The sequence below is a fragment of the Eschrichtius robustus genome, chromosome 10 (genome assembly GCF_028021215.1).
Source record: "Eschrichtius robustus isolate mEscRob2 chromosome 10, mEscRob2.pri, whole genome shotgun sequence".
Lineage (NCBI taxonomy): Eukaryota > Metazoa > Chordata > Mammalia > Artiodactyla > Eschrichtiidae > Eschrichtius > Eschrichtius robustus.
In genome coordinates, this window is record NC_090833.1 from 6411448 (window position 1) to 6428008 (window position 16561).

General features: G+C 40.3%; 1 protein-coding gene and 1 pseudogene across 7 annotated transcripts in view; one reads left to right on the forward strand and one right to left on the reverse strand.

The window, feature by feature from the left end:
- Positions 1-16561, forward strand: part of FNBP1 (formin binding protein 1) — a 147864-nt gene that overhangs the window by 121141 nt on the left and 10162 nt on the right. For all 7 annotated transcript variants that reach the window (XM_068553616.1, XM_068553614.1, XM_068553615.1 and 4 more), the window contains 2 exons: positions 6307-6416; positions 15279-15411. In XM_068553616.1, the coding sequence (XP_068409717.1) occupies positions 6307-6416; positions 15279-15411 (243 nt within the window). The remainder of the gene's footprint in view (positions 1-6306; positions 6417-15278; positions 15412-16561) is intronic.
- On the reverse strand, positions 9119-9449 carry LOC137770425 (HIG1 domain family member 1A, mitochondrial pseudogene; annotated as a pseudogene).

Consider the following 16561-nt stretch of genomic DNA (forward strand, 5'->3'; position numbering starts at 1 on the left):
GTATCGATCCAACCACACAGGCTTCTTCTTCCGGAAAAGTTGCATGGAAAAAGGAACCAAACTATCAAACTTCCTAAAAATGTCAGTGAGCTGAGCTTGTGTTTTTCCCCTTTTCACTGATTGGGATTGCCGTCTGAGCTGATGTCACTAGGTATGATTTTACGGCAGAATTTCACCCCTAAAAGGCAGCTGGTCACGGGAGAATGACACTCTCGCAGACGGCAGCGTGTAGCACGCTTACCCACACCCACGTCTGAAACAGATGGATCCGTGGATCCGTAAGGGACAACCAAAAAAATCAGCGAAGCCTGAGCAAGGTCATAGAGCAGTGAAATGACTTTCCGTGGACCTTAAACCAGATACTTATATATTCATGTTCACCGTCCCCTTTCTTTGTACTTGAGGTTAGTACCTGTGACGGCCCAATAACACATGGATCCGCCAGCTCTGTGTGCCCTCATGTGTTATTGACACTCGTGGCTCCCCAGGGTCCGTAATTGTTGCCTGAAACTGACAGCTTTTTAGCTCTTCAGGTGTCTTGCAATGCACTTAATGCAACCTTTAAAAGTATTCTCTTGGCAGATGATTCAGTTTCTAATTTGAAATGATCTAACTGGCTGGCTTACAGCTTAAGACCAAAAACCAGTTTATAATTGTTAAAAAGGATACCATATACTGTGATGGCACTTCTTGTAGATTATCCATCACTGTTCACTTCAGAAAATTGAATTTGTCTGAGAATTCGATATTGCCTATCTCTGTTGAGATTTGTTCTCAATCCTAATGACTTGTTTTTTATTATGAAGTGGTTATATTCCTATGCTCTTAGTTTTGATGTTAGAATTCTGTTTTTGGAATGCTTAAGAAAGAATATATTACTTTAAGCAATGGAAGTAGCCAAATAGCAAGCAGATAGAGTGCTGAGTTCAAATTAGGACATTTATACAGTAATGTCTGAGAAGCATTTGTATATGGTCGTATGCTTTGCAGGGAAGATATTTGCAAAGTTTTCTGCTGTGCACCATAAGTGTTGTCTGTAAAGAACTCAAATTGTGATGAACAGATCTGTGCTAAAGTTTACAAGAGGGGCTCAAGGCATTCATGTAGGTTGCCTGTGTGAGAGCGGTCATGAATCTGACTGTACCTGTTTCCCCCAAAGTTTTGTCCTGCTACATCTTTCCTTAAAAGTCTTTTTCCCCATAGGGACAATTTCTTTAAAAGCTTAATGCTTGTTCACAAAGAAGTATCAACTTTGAGTTAATCTGAAGAATAAGATTTTTAAAATCTAGTTAAGGAATTTTTAACACCCTCTCCCCTCCCAATTTAAAATCAAAGGACACTTTCTTTGGTACTTTGTCTCCGACATATTTTTGGATCCTACTACCAATTGCCTAAACTTTAGGGTTGATAACAGCTAAGTAAGTGTGCACCGAGCTCTCAAAATACTGCTTTATAGCCAAAAAGCATGTCTCACCTGTTTCTGAAGAACCAATGTTTCTTTTCCTAATTTTGAGATGCCTTTTAATCTGGTTTTGGATCCAGTAATTAGTATAGTTTTGCCAGTCTCCGGGCCTAGCAGAATTGCAGCTGCTGTGTCCTGGTAATTAACAGGAAATCCATAGCAAGGAGTAAGTACACCTCAGTAGTTGAGACAGTTGGCTATCTATTTCCTACAGGAAACTTGTAAGAGCAGCAGCTTCTGTTAACTCCCCAGATGCTATAGAACCCCTGTGGGTAGGGCTCTCAGTTCGATAGAAAGCCCCAGAAGACACCTTCTGCAGAGCAAGAGGTGCATGAAGTCCGCAGGTGGAAGAGAGCATCATGCTTCCACCTCCAGCCGGGCGCTGAAAGGCTCCCTGGAGGTTGGTTCTTAGAGCATCTTCCAGTCCTTGGTTCCCATTTACCAGTTTGAGACTTTGCCTTAATACCTTTAGGAAATGCCACTGTTCGTATTTATTAGATCTCCTTAAGATAAAAATATTACTGGGATGTTCTGGAACTAATTGCTTTCCCAACGCTTTTAGTCTGTGTGAAACTTTCCATGGGAAATTCGGTGAACAAAAGGCTATGTGATTATTTCCATCTTTTGTAATCATGCTATTTCACCGACTGCAAACTTATATTAGTTTATACTCAGGCTGATGTGACCAATCCAGAGCAGTAAACGGAAACTTTCCTTTTCTATCTGTATTCTTTGCTCTGGCAACGTGGCAGCTAAAGAAAGGTTTTGGTCGATCAGCCCCTCTTGGGAACTTTGGCACAGAACCGCTACAAATCATTTTCACAAAGTGCCAGGTGAATTGATGTGTTATGTTAATTCAGTGGAATGGACCAAGTTCCTCTTCTTCTCATGTGTTGTTGTTTCTCTCTCTCTCTCTCTCTCTCTCTCTCTCTTTTTTTTTCCCTATTACCCCTTCAATTTTTACACGAAGCTTTCTCTCAAGCTGGTAAGCACAATTCCTCCATGCATGTCCTGAATCTAATCAGGTTTTTTGGTGTATGTTTTGTGGGTGCTGTGCCACTGTGCAACATATCTTCAGAGTTAACTGTTGATTTGTGTTTCTCTTGTGTGTGCTTTTGTTGGTGCTTCTTTATTAGACCTCTGGAATACAAAGGTCCAGAGTCTAACAGAGGTGATCGTAATCTTTTCAAGTTGCTAAGAAAATTAACGCTTAACTCATGATTTGGTTTTCTTTACCACTGGAGTCTTAAGAGGATGACAGATGTTGATAAACTTTATTTAAATATGAACATAAATATGAACATTAAATATGAGGGAGTTTATGTATTGGATCATTTGGAATAAAAGCAAATATAATCATTGAAAATTGCTCCTCCCCGGGAGCCATAGAAGCAGATGAAAAATGCTGGGGACCTGAGGGAGACATGCAGGAATGATGCCGGGCTCCAACTCAGGTCTAAGGCACCTTCGAGAATTGGAGGTCATGAAATCTTTAAGTTGCTACATAAATACATTGGTGCCTTGCGCATAGCTGATTTAAGAAATCAAAGACGATTTTATGGACAATGAAAAGAGCCTCCTAAGCCTTTCTAAAATGATTTCCTTAGTGTTCGGTGTTGTTTCTACTTTTAATTCCATAGCCCTAGTAAATAGTCAAACTAATCATTAAATCTATTAAAAGAAACTCTTAACCACATAACCCATTACTGTACTTCAAATATGTGTAAGTTACTTAATAGTCTCAAACACCAGAGCTGAGAATATCCTAAAATTATGGACAATGGTGAACTGTGACACCTCTTCAACCAGGAACAAGATCAGCATTTTATGAGCTGCTGTTGAGAAAGTAGGACAATATTTTATGGTTATCCTTATACATACTTTTATATGTGTTTCAGTATATACATAAACATATATATACATAATTTTTTGACCTGACTCAGTATTTGGCAACTGTTCCAGGCCTAAGGAAAAGGAATATTTTATTAAATTAAACATTTCTTAGACGGCAAAATAAAATCCCGAGAAGAATTCTACAAGGAGGAAAGATCTTAAATGAACATCAGTCATTAGCAGCAGTATGAATTTGGGAGAAATTGGATCCATTAACTGGGAGTCTGTCAGATGCCAGGGTTTCTTTTTTGCCCTTTATTTGTTCTTTTGCTCACGTGCTAGCAGCTAAAGATAATATTATCAGGCAGTCTTTCTGTTTGAGATAAATCATTTTACCAACCTTGTATTGAATTGTTGCTTGATGCCCTTACTTTGAAGCTAACAAAGAAGTTACACACAGACGGCTTGGGTGTAAAAATAATAAAACTCAAGAAGCAGCTCATTTCATTGCCCAGGAGCAAGTGTTTGATTCCAGTAGCACGTAAAACAAGATCCTCTTAGAGCCACAGCCATTGAAAATATGCGTATTTTGGCCCTTTTCCCAAACCCTGGTACTGCCAGTCTCTTAGGTGCCCCTCCAAAGAGTTCAGAAAATCTTTTCTGACTCGAAGTTAGAACTAAAAATTCTTTTGTGGCAAAATGAATCATAGGTGAGAGTATTGTTTGAAAGAATTCAATCTTCAAAAGGCGAATAGGACAAAATGAACCTTTGAAGGTACTTTCCAGAAACCTCAAGTTTCTTTGGATCTAGAAGAAGCTGTTGACCTGAATCTCCAATGGTAACATGAAGTTTGTTTGAGGCATAGTTACTGGGATTAGTTTTTAAATAACAACACAGAAATATAGAATATCTATTGAAAGGGACCTAATTGGTCAGTTAGACTAACTCCTGATCAAGTGAAGGGGATTCATTTATTATTTAATTGCTTTCGTTTTTGTAGATAATCAGGGTTGCATTTGTTGTTATTGTTGTTTGGGCTATCTATTTATAAGTCATAAGTTAGAGTGTTTTTTACTACAGATTTCTATGCACCTGTTTATCCAGTGCAAATCTTACACCTGTTCACAGTCTAGACCTATGTGGTACAATATGGTATCCACTCACCCCAGGTAACTTAATTAAATTTAACTTAATTTAAATGAAAAGTAACTAAAATTTTAAAATTCAGTTCCACAGTTGTACTGGGCACGCTTCAAGGGCTCAACAGCTACGTATGGCTACTATATTGGACGGTGCAGATGTGAGAACATTTCCATCACTGAGAAAGCTCTTTTGGGTCTCATAGCACATAGCGAGGCTCAATAAATCTGTATGAATTAACACTGACTGCTTACTAGGCTTGCTGACTTCTGCAGCAGTGTATCTCACGCTGTGTTTTGTCGCATTCTAGCATTAAAACAAAAATGAAACAAAAACAAAATCTCTGTTCTAGAAAACATGCTGATCTGTTTTAAGTCAATTCAGCATGAGAACAAAGTACTGAGCTTTCAGGCTCAGTGACTGAGTTGAGAAAATTGAAAAGCACTTAATTAAGGTTTCAAGTGTTATAGCCCAATAGTATATGGAAAAGGAAAAATAAGTCTGCTTTATTTTTATATTGAAGATTAGTTGGCTTCATCTTAGTTTTAGAAGCAAGTTGAACTTCCTTGGTTTGGCATTAGGGAATAATCACTTCTATTTTGCTTTTCACTCAAACACACACACACACACAAGTCTTTGAGACTATTAGCTGAAAGGTCTTTGGTGGCCTTAGTGGTGAACTATTTGCTGAATCACAAACTTCCAACCCAGCAGCCTGGCATTTTCTCATAAGCAGCCTAGGAACTTCAGTCACAAGCCCCCGTGTAAGCTGCTTGGCAAACTCAAGCTAATTTTGCAATTATATTATCCGGTCCCTTCTTTTCCACCCACTCCCAGGCAAGCCCGTCTTGCCTTTGTTTAATTGGTTCTAAAGCAAAATCTCTTTTATAAATTCCCTGGCTTATCCCTGGCTATTGATAAATTTCTCTTTCTTTATGAAAATAGCCTCATTTAAGGAAAAGCACCTGATGGCCACAGCTTAGCTACAGCTTCTGACGTGTAAGCGTAGGTAGGAGTCTAGAAACTCACGGTTGATATTTTCTACTTAAATCACGTGCACAGAGGAAAGAGAGCAATTTTTTTGAAAGGGAATCAAGATATCAAAGTACACTTCTTCTGATGAATTAGAATCAGCTGAGGCCGATTTCATACACTGTGGGAAGTTGGTTTTGAATTTGGGGCTGGGGGCGGTGTTCTCTATGAATTCTCTGAGATGATCCTAAAGATGACGAAAAAGAACCGACCAGATTTTTTAGAGGCAGCAGAGGCAAGAAGAGTGCATGGGAGGGAGGTGGGGGGCGGGATTTTTTTTTTAATGTCCCTTTTACCCACATTCTCTGAGGAACTAGACGTCCCATCTGTCACTTCACGGGGATGGAAACTTTTGGCCTCAGCCTGTGTGAAGAGACGGGAAGGAATACTCAGACGGGGTGGGGTGGGGAGAAGCAGTGCCATGGAAATGAAACAGTTGGCGGGGGCACTTAACACTGTTTTATGTGAAGAAACATAAACCTAAAGCTTCAGTGTTGCCACCGACACTGACAGTAAAGTGCAGAATCAGTCTCCAAATTTGTTTTTCATTGATCCTCTCTGGAGTCAGAGGTATATCTTCCTGTCTCGGTGCTCCCTGCCTTGTCAGAGGTGGCGGGGCCGGCATGAAACGGTTTGCGGGCCTTTTGCGGTTTGCATGCACTGATTTTTGCATCTCAGCTGGGTGTCGTGGGAAAGAGCTTAATTTAGTTCATGAAAACACATGCAGACGTCTGCATTGCCCTGGTATCTGGGGACTCTTTCCCGCAGGCTTCCCTCGGTGTCTTTTTGTCAAGGAGCACCGTGAGGTTTTCTGGCTTATTTCTATTTGCATCTGCAGGGTGCGACTCCAGAAGATTTCAGCAACCTCCCACCTGAACAGAGAAGGAAAAAGCTACAACAGAAAGTCGATGAATTAAATAAAGAAATTCAAAAGGAGATGGATCAAAGGTAGAGTGGATCAATATGACTTATTAAGAAATTTGAGTTCAGTTTGGAAAGATGGGAGGCCCTAAATTAAATTTTAATCCAAGTGATTATTTTAGCTGTGTGTTTGGTTGGATTGCTGGATTGCTTTATTAAAGACAGGGAGGGGGCTTCCCTGGTGGTGCAGTGGTTGAGAATCTGCCTGCCAATGCAGGGGACACGGGTTCGAGCCCTGGTCTGGGAAGATCCCACATGCCGCGGAGCAACTAGGCCCGTGAGCCGCAATTACTGAGCCTGCGCGTCTGGAGCCTGTGCTCCGCAACAAGAGAGGCCGCGGCAGTGAGAGGCCCGCGCACCGCGATGAAGAGTGGCCCCCACTCGCCGCAACTAGAGAAAGCCCACGCACAGAAACGAAGACCCAACACAGCCAAAAATAAATAAATAAATAAAGTGTAAAATTAAAAAAAAAAAAAAAGACAGGGAGGATTCTTTTAACAAATAGGTATTATTCTGAGTTTGGGCAACAAAATACATATGGTTATCTTCTTTATTTTTGTATGTGTTCACTTACTTTAATAATGCTACATTTTATGCTACATTTAATGTTATAAGTAATAATCCTAGTTATTACTTTAAAATGTATATCTCAGAAATAACTAATTTTCTTGTCAACTGCATTATTATGAAGTTTCATCAAATCTTTAAAAAAAAAAAAAATAATGCTACATTTACCATGTTGTCACCATGGAATGTAAATTCAGGTTAGACAAGAAAATTTCACAAGTACAACAAAGCATTCTGTAGCATACCAAAGTTTGTATAATGTCTGACCAAACCAGTTTGCTCATAAATCACCTCCATTATAGGTAATCTATTTAGTTTAATGTTTATGATTCTTATAGAGAAAATAAACATACTGCACACATTAAAAAAAGTGTTTTTCATTTACCTTTGCATTAGCACTTAAAAAACACATTTCTATTTCAAGATGTATATTAGCCGTAAAAAGGAACAAAATTGGAACAACATTGGAACAAAAGGAACAACGTCTCATTTGTAGAGATGTGGATGGACCTAGAGACTGTCATACAGAGTGAAGTAAGCCAGAAAGAGAAAAACAAATATCGTATATTAACGCATATATGTGGAATCTAGAAAAATGGTACAGATGAACCTATTTGTAGGGCAGGAATAGAGACATAGATGTAGAGAACGGACATGTGGACACGGGGGGGAAGGGGAGGATGGGACGAATTGGGAGATTAGGTTTGACATAAATATACTACCATGTGTAAAATAGATAGCTAGTGGGAACCTCCCTGTATAGCACAGGGAGCTCAGCGTGGTGCTCTGTGATGACCTAGATGCAGGGGCAGGGGGGAGGTCCACGAGGGAGGGGATATATGTACACATATAGCTGATTCACTTCATTGTACGGTAGAAACTAACACAACACTGTAAAGCAATTTTACTCCAATAAAATAAAATTCTAATATAACAGCAGCAAAATAAAACCCTGCAATTACAAAAGTGCTAAACGGGGATCTACAATTATTTTCTTTTTTTAAATTAATTAATTAATTAATTTCTTTATGGCTGCGTTGGGTCTTCATTGCTGGGCGCGGGTTTTCTCTAGTTGCGGGGAGGGGGGGCTACTCATTGTTGCCGTGCGCGGGCTTCAGTAGTTGTGGCTCACGGGCTTAGTTGCTCTGCGGCATGTGGGATCTTCCTGGACCAGGGCTCGAACCCATGTCCCCTGCATTGGCAGGCAGATTCTTAACCGCTGCACCACCAGGGAAGTCCCTTAAGTTATTTTCATGTTTACAACTATGATTCTGAAATAAATACTACTTCTAAGCAGCTCTGTTACCAGCTTTTTAGGTTTGGTTTAAAAACATACACATAATTGCTAGGAGGTTTATAATGTTGTATTCCGTTCCTGAAAGCGTTCCTCAAAAGCCAACCAGCCCTCAAAACAGTACTCAGTCCACAAGGCAGTCAGAAAGAGTTAAATTAACTGAGGTAAATAAGAGTCCTACATTACATCAAAAGCATATGATATTCTGCAGCAACTAACTGGGAGCATTTCAGGATTGGTTGGCGTGTTGTCCTCTTTAGAACTAATTTCATCAGAAGAGTTTAAGAAGGTGGACATTGGGGACTTCCCTGTGGTCCAGTGGTAAAGAATCCAGCTTACAACGCAGGGGACCGCAGGTTCGATCCCTGGTCGGGGAACTAAGATCCCACATGCCGCGGGGCAACTAAGCCTACGCGCCACAACTACTGAGCTTGTGCGCCTCAGCAAGAGAGCCTGCGTGCCACAAACTACAGAGCCCACGCGCCCTGGAGCCTGCGTGCCACAACTAGAGAAGAGAAAACCCACGCACCACAACTAGAGAGAAGCCCGCGCACCCCAGTGAAGATCCCCCATGCCGCAACTAAGACCTGACACAGTCAAAAATAAATTAAATAAATAAATTAATAATAAATAAATCTTAAAAAAAAAATAAGGTGGACATTGTACCACTACCAAGTGCATTTAAAAGTGACATGTTTCTTCTGTGCTAATTTGACTTCCCTGAATGACCTAGCTAGTGAACTAGTCAACGGTAACTTGGTCACCAGGCAAACCAAGCCTGCAAGAAAGGACGCCAGTGTTCAAATTACCATGTTATTGTCTGACCCAGTTTATTTTCAACATAAACATAAATCTCAATATGAGATGTCTAACTAAAGCAAGCACCGCCAAGAAGACCAAGACAGCATCTCCTGTTCCAAGGTTTAGGTTTTGCCCAGAATTCTCGGTAGGTGGAATAGCCCGCACCAAGAGTCATTGCTCCCATAACAAAGCTTTGGGCTGCCACACGCATGTGGATCAAATAAACAGACATTTTAGTATTTCCCCTGCTCTTCAATCTATATAATCCATGTGCAACGATTGCTGCAAAAACCTGCCATTCCAGTGGGGACAAATGGTGCCTCTCTAGCTTTCTGGATAAGTTTAGATACTTGATCTTCATCATATGAAGAAAGAGAAACATCTGTGTCGCTTGGCATAGTGATTGAAGAATCTTCAGACAATGACAAGACATCTCAGGCTCCAAATGGCTTCAAAAAGGTTTTCTGGTGGTTTTTAAAATTATTTATTTATTTATTTATTTATTTATTTATTTATTTATTTTTGGCTGTGTTGGGTCTTCGTTTCTGTGCGAGGGCTTTCTCCAGTTGCAGCAAGCGGGGGCCACTCTTCATCGCAGTGCGCAGGTCTCTCACTATCGTGGCCTCTCTTGTTGCGGAGCACAGGCTCCAGACGCGCAGCCTCAGTAGTTGTGGCTCACGGGCCTAGTTGCTCCACGGCATGTGGGATCTTCCCAGACCGGGGCACGAACCCATGTCCCCTGCATCGGCAGGCAGATTCTCAACCACTGCGCCACCAGGGAAGCCCCGGTGGGGTTTTTTTTGTTTGTTTTTGTTTTGTTTTGTTTTGTTTGGCCGCACCACGTGGCTTGTAGGATCTTAGTTCCCTGACCAGGGATTGAACCCGGGCTGTGGCAGTGAAAGCCTGGAATCCTAACCACTAGGCCACCAGGGAACTCCTGTTATCTCTCTATCCTGAGTGTAGAGGTGAGGTTTTGTACAAATGAGGAAGAGCAAAGTGGCATGACCCCCACCCTCTCGCTTGCCCCACGTCCGAGCTTTGGATACAAAATGTACTTGTCTTTCTATTTGAGGGTAAGTAAAAATCAGCCTTCCTATAGATTCTCATGTCTTCTTGTCTTTCTATAGAGTGTGTTGATGGTATCTAGAAAACAAGTCACAGTACGTCTTATACACATCACCAGCCATTAGAGGTGTAAATATTTGCTTGTTCTTGACAAGCATCTGCCCATCTGCCCAGGCTCCCACGGTGAGAGTCCCCTGGTTTCTGAGCTGTTCTGTAAGTTTGATCCTAGGGATGGTAGGTTGGTGCATATGCAAAAAAAAAAGAAAAAAGGAGGAAAAGATTCAATATCTCTTCCCATTTGCACTTCCTTCCCACATTTATAACGAATAATACTTTCACATCATTTAGGGGATACTTGCTAATAATCCTGATTGAAAAGCCACTTTAGGGAACTATACTCAATATTTTGTAATAACCTATAAGGGAAAAGAATCTGGAAAAAAAAGTTAGATATGTATATGTATAACTGAATCACTTTGCTGTACACCTGAAACTAACACAACATTGTAAATCAACTGTACTCCAGTTAAAAAAAAGAAAAGAACAGCTACTTTTTATTCTCTCACCTATATTCTCACTGAGGGAATTAAGTGAATCATCATTAATAGCGAGTTGAACTTAAAAGATAACTTGAGATTTTGTGCTCTATAAGTAGGCCAAATTGTAGTCCTACATAAATTTAGTTATATTGAAGCTGGGGTTAAAACTTGGTTGTGCAAAAAATAAACAAACAAACTTGGTGAGGCAGTCAGTTTAAGTACATGCAAAAGAAAAGTGGGTTTTGATTTTTTTTTTAATCTCTGGGAGAGCAACTCCTGAAAAATAGATCATTTTATAAACATTGTTGCAGTATGTTGAAAAGAGGAACGCATATGATGAACTTTGTTCTAGTTTTATATTAAAAATATACTTTATGAAATAAAACTTTTTGTACTTTTTATAAATAAAAGTCTTTGTACATTTTATAACATCTGGGACCAAATATAAAAGGGTTTATAAATGTATTATAAACCTCCTGCTGTTTACTAAGTGAGCACTTATATTTTGCACAGGAGTAACAAGTTATGACTCAAATATCTGAAATGACATTTTATAGGTTGTTGACAGACTCTCTCTAATTGTTTGATATCATGCAGAAAAGTTTCTCTGTCACTTGGGTTGTGGCCATGGAACTTGGTTAACGTTTGAAACCCCAGAGCAGCGCTTGCTGGTAATAAGGCAAATCACGTTCAACCGCTCACTTCACCTCTGTTTATTGAGCATTTACTGTGTACAAGGAAATATTCTAGGTATAGCAATGAGGATAAAGTGATGAACAACACATCAAAAACATCTGTTCTCATGCAACTTACATTTTGTGCAGGAGGAACAGAAAATAAAAGGTTTTGAGCAGAGGTGGCATGATCTGGAAAAGGTTGGATTTTTGTTTTCAGTTTTGTTTTTTTTTAATAATCAATCCAAAAAGTCAAGAAAGGAGAGAAAAAATATTAATATATAGAATAGGCAGGACAAATCAAAAGCACAAAGTAGAGTGGAAGATTTAAAATTCCAAGCACACTAGACACCCCGGATCCCAATCTGGTTCCACCTGTTTCTTTTGCACACTTTGGACAAGATTCTTAACCTCTTAGTACCTCGGTTTCCTCACCTTGAAAAGGGAGTTAATATGCCTGTCTATGACGATTAAGTGTGTCAGGGTATGTCAGGTGCTGAGGACAGTGCCTGGCATATTGTGTTTGTAAAATAAAATGAATCAGTATGTTAAATGTGAACAGACTACATGTTCCAACTAAAAGAGATTTTCAGATTGGACAAAAAACTAAAACCCACATGTATGCTAGTTACAAAAGACACGTCCAACTCATAAAGTGCAGAAAGGTTGAAAGTAAAGACTGGAAAAAGATGGGGCTTCCCTGGTGGCTCAGTGGTTAAGAATCCGCCTGCCAATGCAGGGGTCAGGGGTTCGAGTCCTGGTCTGGGAAGGTCCCACGTGGCGTGGAGCAACTAAGCGCATGTGCCACAACTACTGAGCCTGTGCTCTAGAGCCTGCGAGACACAGCTACTGAAGCCCACATGCCTAGAGCCCGTGCTCCGCAACAAGAGAAGCCACTGTAATGAGAAGCCTGCGCGCAGCAACGAAGACCCAATGCAGCCAAAAAAAAAAAAAAAATTAATTAATTAATTTTTTAAAAAAAGAATGGAAAAAGACAGACCGTGCAGGTACCAACCAGAAGGAAAACTGGTGTGAGAAGACTGACTTTCAGGCCAAAAAACACCCCAAACTATTCAGCTCAAAAGGATCAACTTCATAAAATAAATGATTCAAATAACAAATAGCTCAATTCACCAAGAAGACATACAATTTTAAATCTGTAGAACCATAATAGCATCACCTCAAAATATAGAAAAGGTTATGCTATCAACCTTCTGACGTAAGTACAAGAAATACAAATACATCATTATAGTGGGAGATTTTTAATGCACTTTTCTCGGTAATTGATAGGATAGATTAGCAGAGAGTCAGGATAGAGGATTTGAACAATATAATTAACAAAACTGACCTAATACACAGATATCCAATAACTGCATGCTACACATTCTTTTCAAGCACACATAGAACATTTCCAAAAATTGGGCATATCCTGGTTGTATAAAATGAATCTCAACAAACATCAAAGGATAGACATCATTCAAGGTATGTTCTCTGAAGGCTGCAATTAAGCTGGATATCAATAACAAAAATTTAGAAATTAAGAAATGTGGCTCTCAACTAACACAGCATTGTAAAACAACTATACCCCATTAAAAAATAAAATAAAATAAAATGTGGCTCTCCGCATTGGCTCAGTTATAGCAAGAAGCCTGCTCAGTCAAGTTAGAAAGGCTCCCCACCCTTGTTATCTATCACTCTGGCATGACATCAGGAAGAATCCTGTTAAGTTGGTTTAGCAGGAATCACTCCATTCACCTTTGATTTTCCATCCACTGAGTCCCTCATTCTGCTTATTGGCTAAAAATCCCCAGCTATCTTTACTGTATTAGGAATTGAACCCAGCTCTAAACTGAGGTGTCTTTTCCCCGACTGCAATTGTTTTTTGTTTTTTGTGTTTTTTAAATATAATCTGTTTTTACTGCTTAAAAAAAAAAAGAGAAAGAAATGTGGCTCTAAGTGACACATAGATTAAGGAAGAAGTCATCATAGATACTAGAAAATATATGAAACAGAACTGAGCCTTAACCTTAATGTACATTCTCCATCTCCGTTTTTGGGATGTCACTAAAGCCATGCTTATAAAAGGAAATTTAAAGCTTCCAATACATATTAGAAACAAAGAAGGCTGCAAATCAATGAGCTAAGCATCTATCTCAAGAAGTTAGAAAAAGAGTAGCAAATTGAACCAAAGAAAATAGAAGAAAGGAAACGATAAAGGAAAGAGTATCAATTAATGAAATAGAAAGAATCACACATTCAACAGAGAGGATGAACAGAGCCAAAAGTTGGTTCCTTGAAATGATTAACAAAATTGAAAAACCTGCAGAGATTGATTAGGAGAGACCTGGGCAAGAGGAATGGGAGATAGTGATTTTAAACAACTCTTTTGAGAAGTTTTGCAGAGAAATAGGGTACTGGAGGTATAGGCCATGAAGTCAAGAGAAGACTTGTGTACATGTGGATGACCTTGCAGTTTGTTTGTTGTAGGGACATTTATTCATGTAACAAATACTTAGTGAGCATCTATAGTGCGCCAGGCGTCGTCCGGTCACTGGGGGTTTATCATGTTCGTAAAGGGGTTGAGCCCAGAGAGCTCCTCGGAGAGCTGCTGTTCTAGGTGGGAGAGGCAGACAATAAACAATAAGCATAATAACAAGTCATATAATGTTGGGAAGAGATACATGCAGTGGAAATAAAAGAAAGTAGAGCGAGGTAAGTGGGCTGGGAGGGCAAGTGGGTGGAGGGCTCCCGTGGAGATGTGGTCTTAGGGAAGAACAGAGGGTTCCTTGTGCCCACCAAGGGGCAACACGGGCTCAGAGGCAAGGGGGCAGGTGGAGGGGTGGTGAGGACTTGTGGAAATTCTCTTCCACTTATTTCTGTTTTTTTTTTTTTTTTTTTTTTTTTGGCTGTGTTGGGTCTTCGTTTCTGTGCGAGGGCTTTCTCTAGTTGCGGCAAGCAGGGGCCACTCTTCATCGCGGTGCGCGGGCCTCTCACTGTCGCGGCCTCTCGTTGTGGAGCGCAGGCTCAGTAGTGGTGGTGCACGGGCTTAGTTGCTCCGCGGCATGTGGGATCCTCCCAGACCAGGACTCGAACCCGTGTCCCCTGCATCGGCATGCAGACTCTCAACCACTGCGCCACCAGGGAAGCCCCTATTTCTGTATTTTTGATTAAACTATTTCCCATGACTCAAAATACAGTTTGTGTTGTTGGTCTTATGCTGGGTGCTTGGTGTAGAGTTTCTTTTGCTGAAGCTCATTAAAGTTAGCCCCTCACCCTCGGCAGGGAGTCATTTGCTCTAAATTTAACTCGAATGCTCCTGAAGTCCCTTGAAGCCAGGGTTCCAGTTAGCAGAGCTCTCTGGTCCTAGAAACAACCTTCAGAGAGCTGCTACGGGCGGCCTTCCAGACAGGATTGCAGGAGGGGTGTGGGATCTTGCAGTGTGTAGCTTTAAGGCTCCGCTGCCCACCTGTCACGGATCCTGACTGTGGGCTCCGTTTCTTAATAGTTGAAATCATTGATTAACTTAATCTTTAAAATTCCCAAAGCAATGACCTGCGCTTCTTCATGAGGTAAACATTGCAGCCCACGAGACCCATGGTTTGCATGCAAAACATGTACGTGGAAATATTGGGGTTTTGTCTCTTGTTATGTAGGGCAAAGCGATGTGCAGGATTAATTTATGTTTCTTACTCGCTAAAGACAAGAGGGAGATTTCGTTCCGAAAAGGCAACTGGAATTTAAATATGGGTCTCTGGATCATACCAACCTTGGTAGCAGAATCCTTATAGAGACGTTTTAGAAGGGAGGCTGACCCAGTATCCCCCTCCAATCCACACCGCGGTGCAGTCTCGCCACGCCCTCATTCCCGTAGTTTTCATGGTGGTGGGAGAATATGACTGGCTGACGACAGCATTAACCTTTACCACGTTCTGCCCCTTCTTCTTTTCAGAGATGCCATCACAAAAATGAAAGATGTCTACCTAAAGAATCCGCAAATGGGAGACCCCGCCAGTTTGGATCACAAATTAGCAGAAGTCAGCCAAAATATAGAAAAACTGAGACTGGAGGCCCAGAAATTTGAGGTAGGAAAAAGCTGTTGTGGAAAAGCTTTGTTGGAAAAAAAAAAGAAATAGAAGTGGGTGGAGGGGTCACGAGACGCATATGGTTGTAAATCGCCAGCGTTTCTTTCCCTGCGAGAGATGCAGCTGGAAAAATCAGGTGTCTCATGAGTTACGATAAAAGGAAAAAGACACTGTCATCCACTGGGTGTTCAGCTTTTCAGCATATCCTATTTTAATGGTGTCCCTTAAAAGGGACACTATTTAAGGTTATATTTGTATACAGTGTTCGTTTTGTTTTTTTTTTTTCATCTAAGTGTTTCACTTAAGTTGTTCTGCTTCATCTCCTGTTGACAGTGGGTATAATTGGGAATATACAGTCGTCCATCATCTCAGTGAATCAAAAAGATAATTTTTAAAAGACCATTGATATTTGTAATTTTCATGTAGTGTCTTTGCCTGGCTTTGGTATCAGTGTAAAAATTTTCAAAATATATTCTGGATGCAAATTCCTTTTCAGATCTATGATTTACAAATATTTTCTCCCATTCTGTGGATTGTTTTTTTACTCTCTTCAAGGTGTCCTTTGAAACACAAAAGTTTTATTTATGTTTTTATTTTTTTGGCCACGCCACACGGCTTGCAGGATCTTGGTTCCCCGACCAGGGATTGAACCCAGGCCACGGCAGTTAAAGCACCGAGTCCTAAGCACTGGACCGCCAGGGAAGTCCCCAAAAGTCTTAATTTTGATGGAATCATTTTTTTTTTCTTCTATCACTTGTGCTTTTGGTGTCACAGCTAAGTTACCAGTGCCTAATCCAAGATCACAAACATTTATGCTATGTTTTCTTCTAAGTTTTATAGTTTTAGCTTTTACATTTAGGTCTATGGTTCATTTTGAGTTAATTTTTGTATACGGTTAAAGGTAGAGGTCCACCTTCATTCTTTTTTATGTTGTCCTGGCACCATTTGTTGAAAAGACCTTTTCCTCCTTGAATTGTCTTGGCCCCTTTGTCGCAAATCAATTGATCATAAGTACAAGAGTTTACTTCTGGGGGGGAAATAACCATTGAAATATGTTATTGTTCTTTCAAAGGATCCGTTATCAAAAGATGATATATGTGAAAACCAATGGGAAACACAGATAAGAAATGAAAAAGAAACACAAATAATA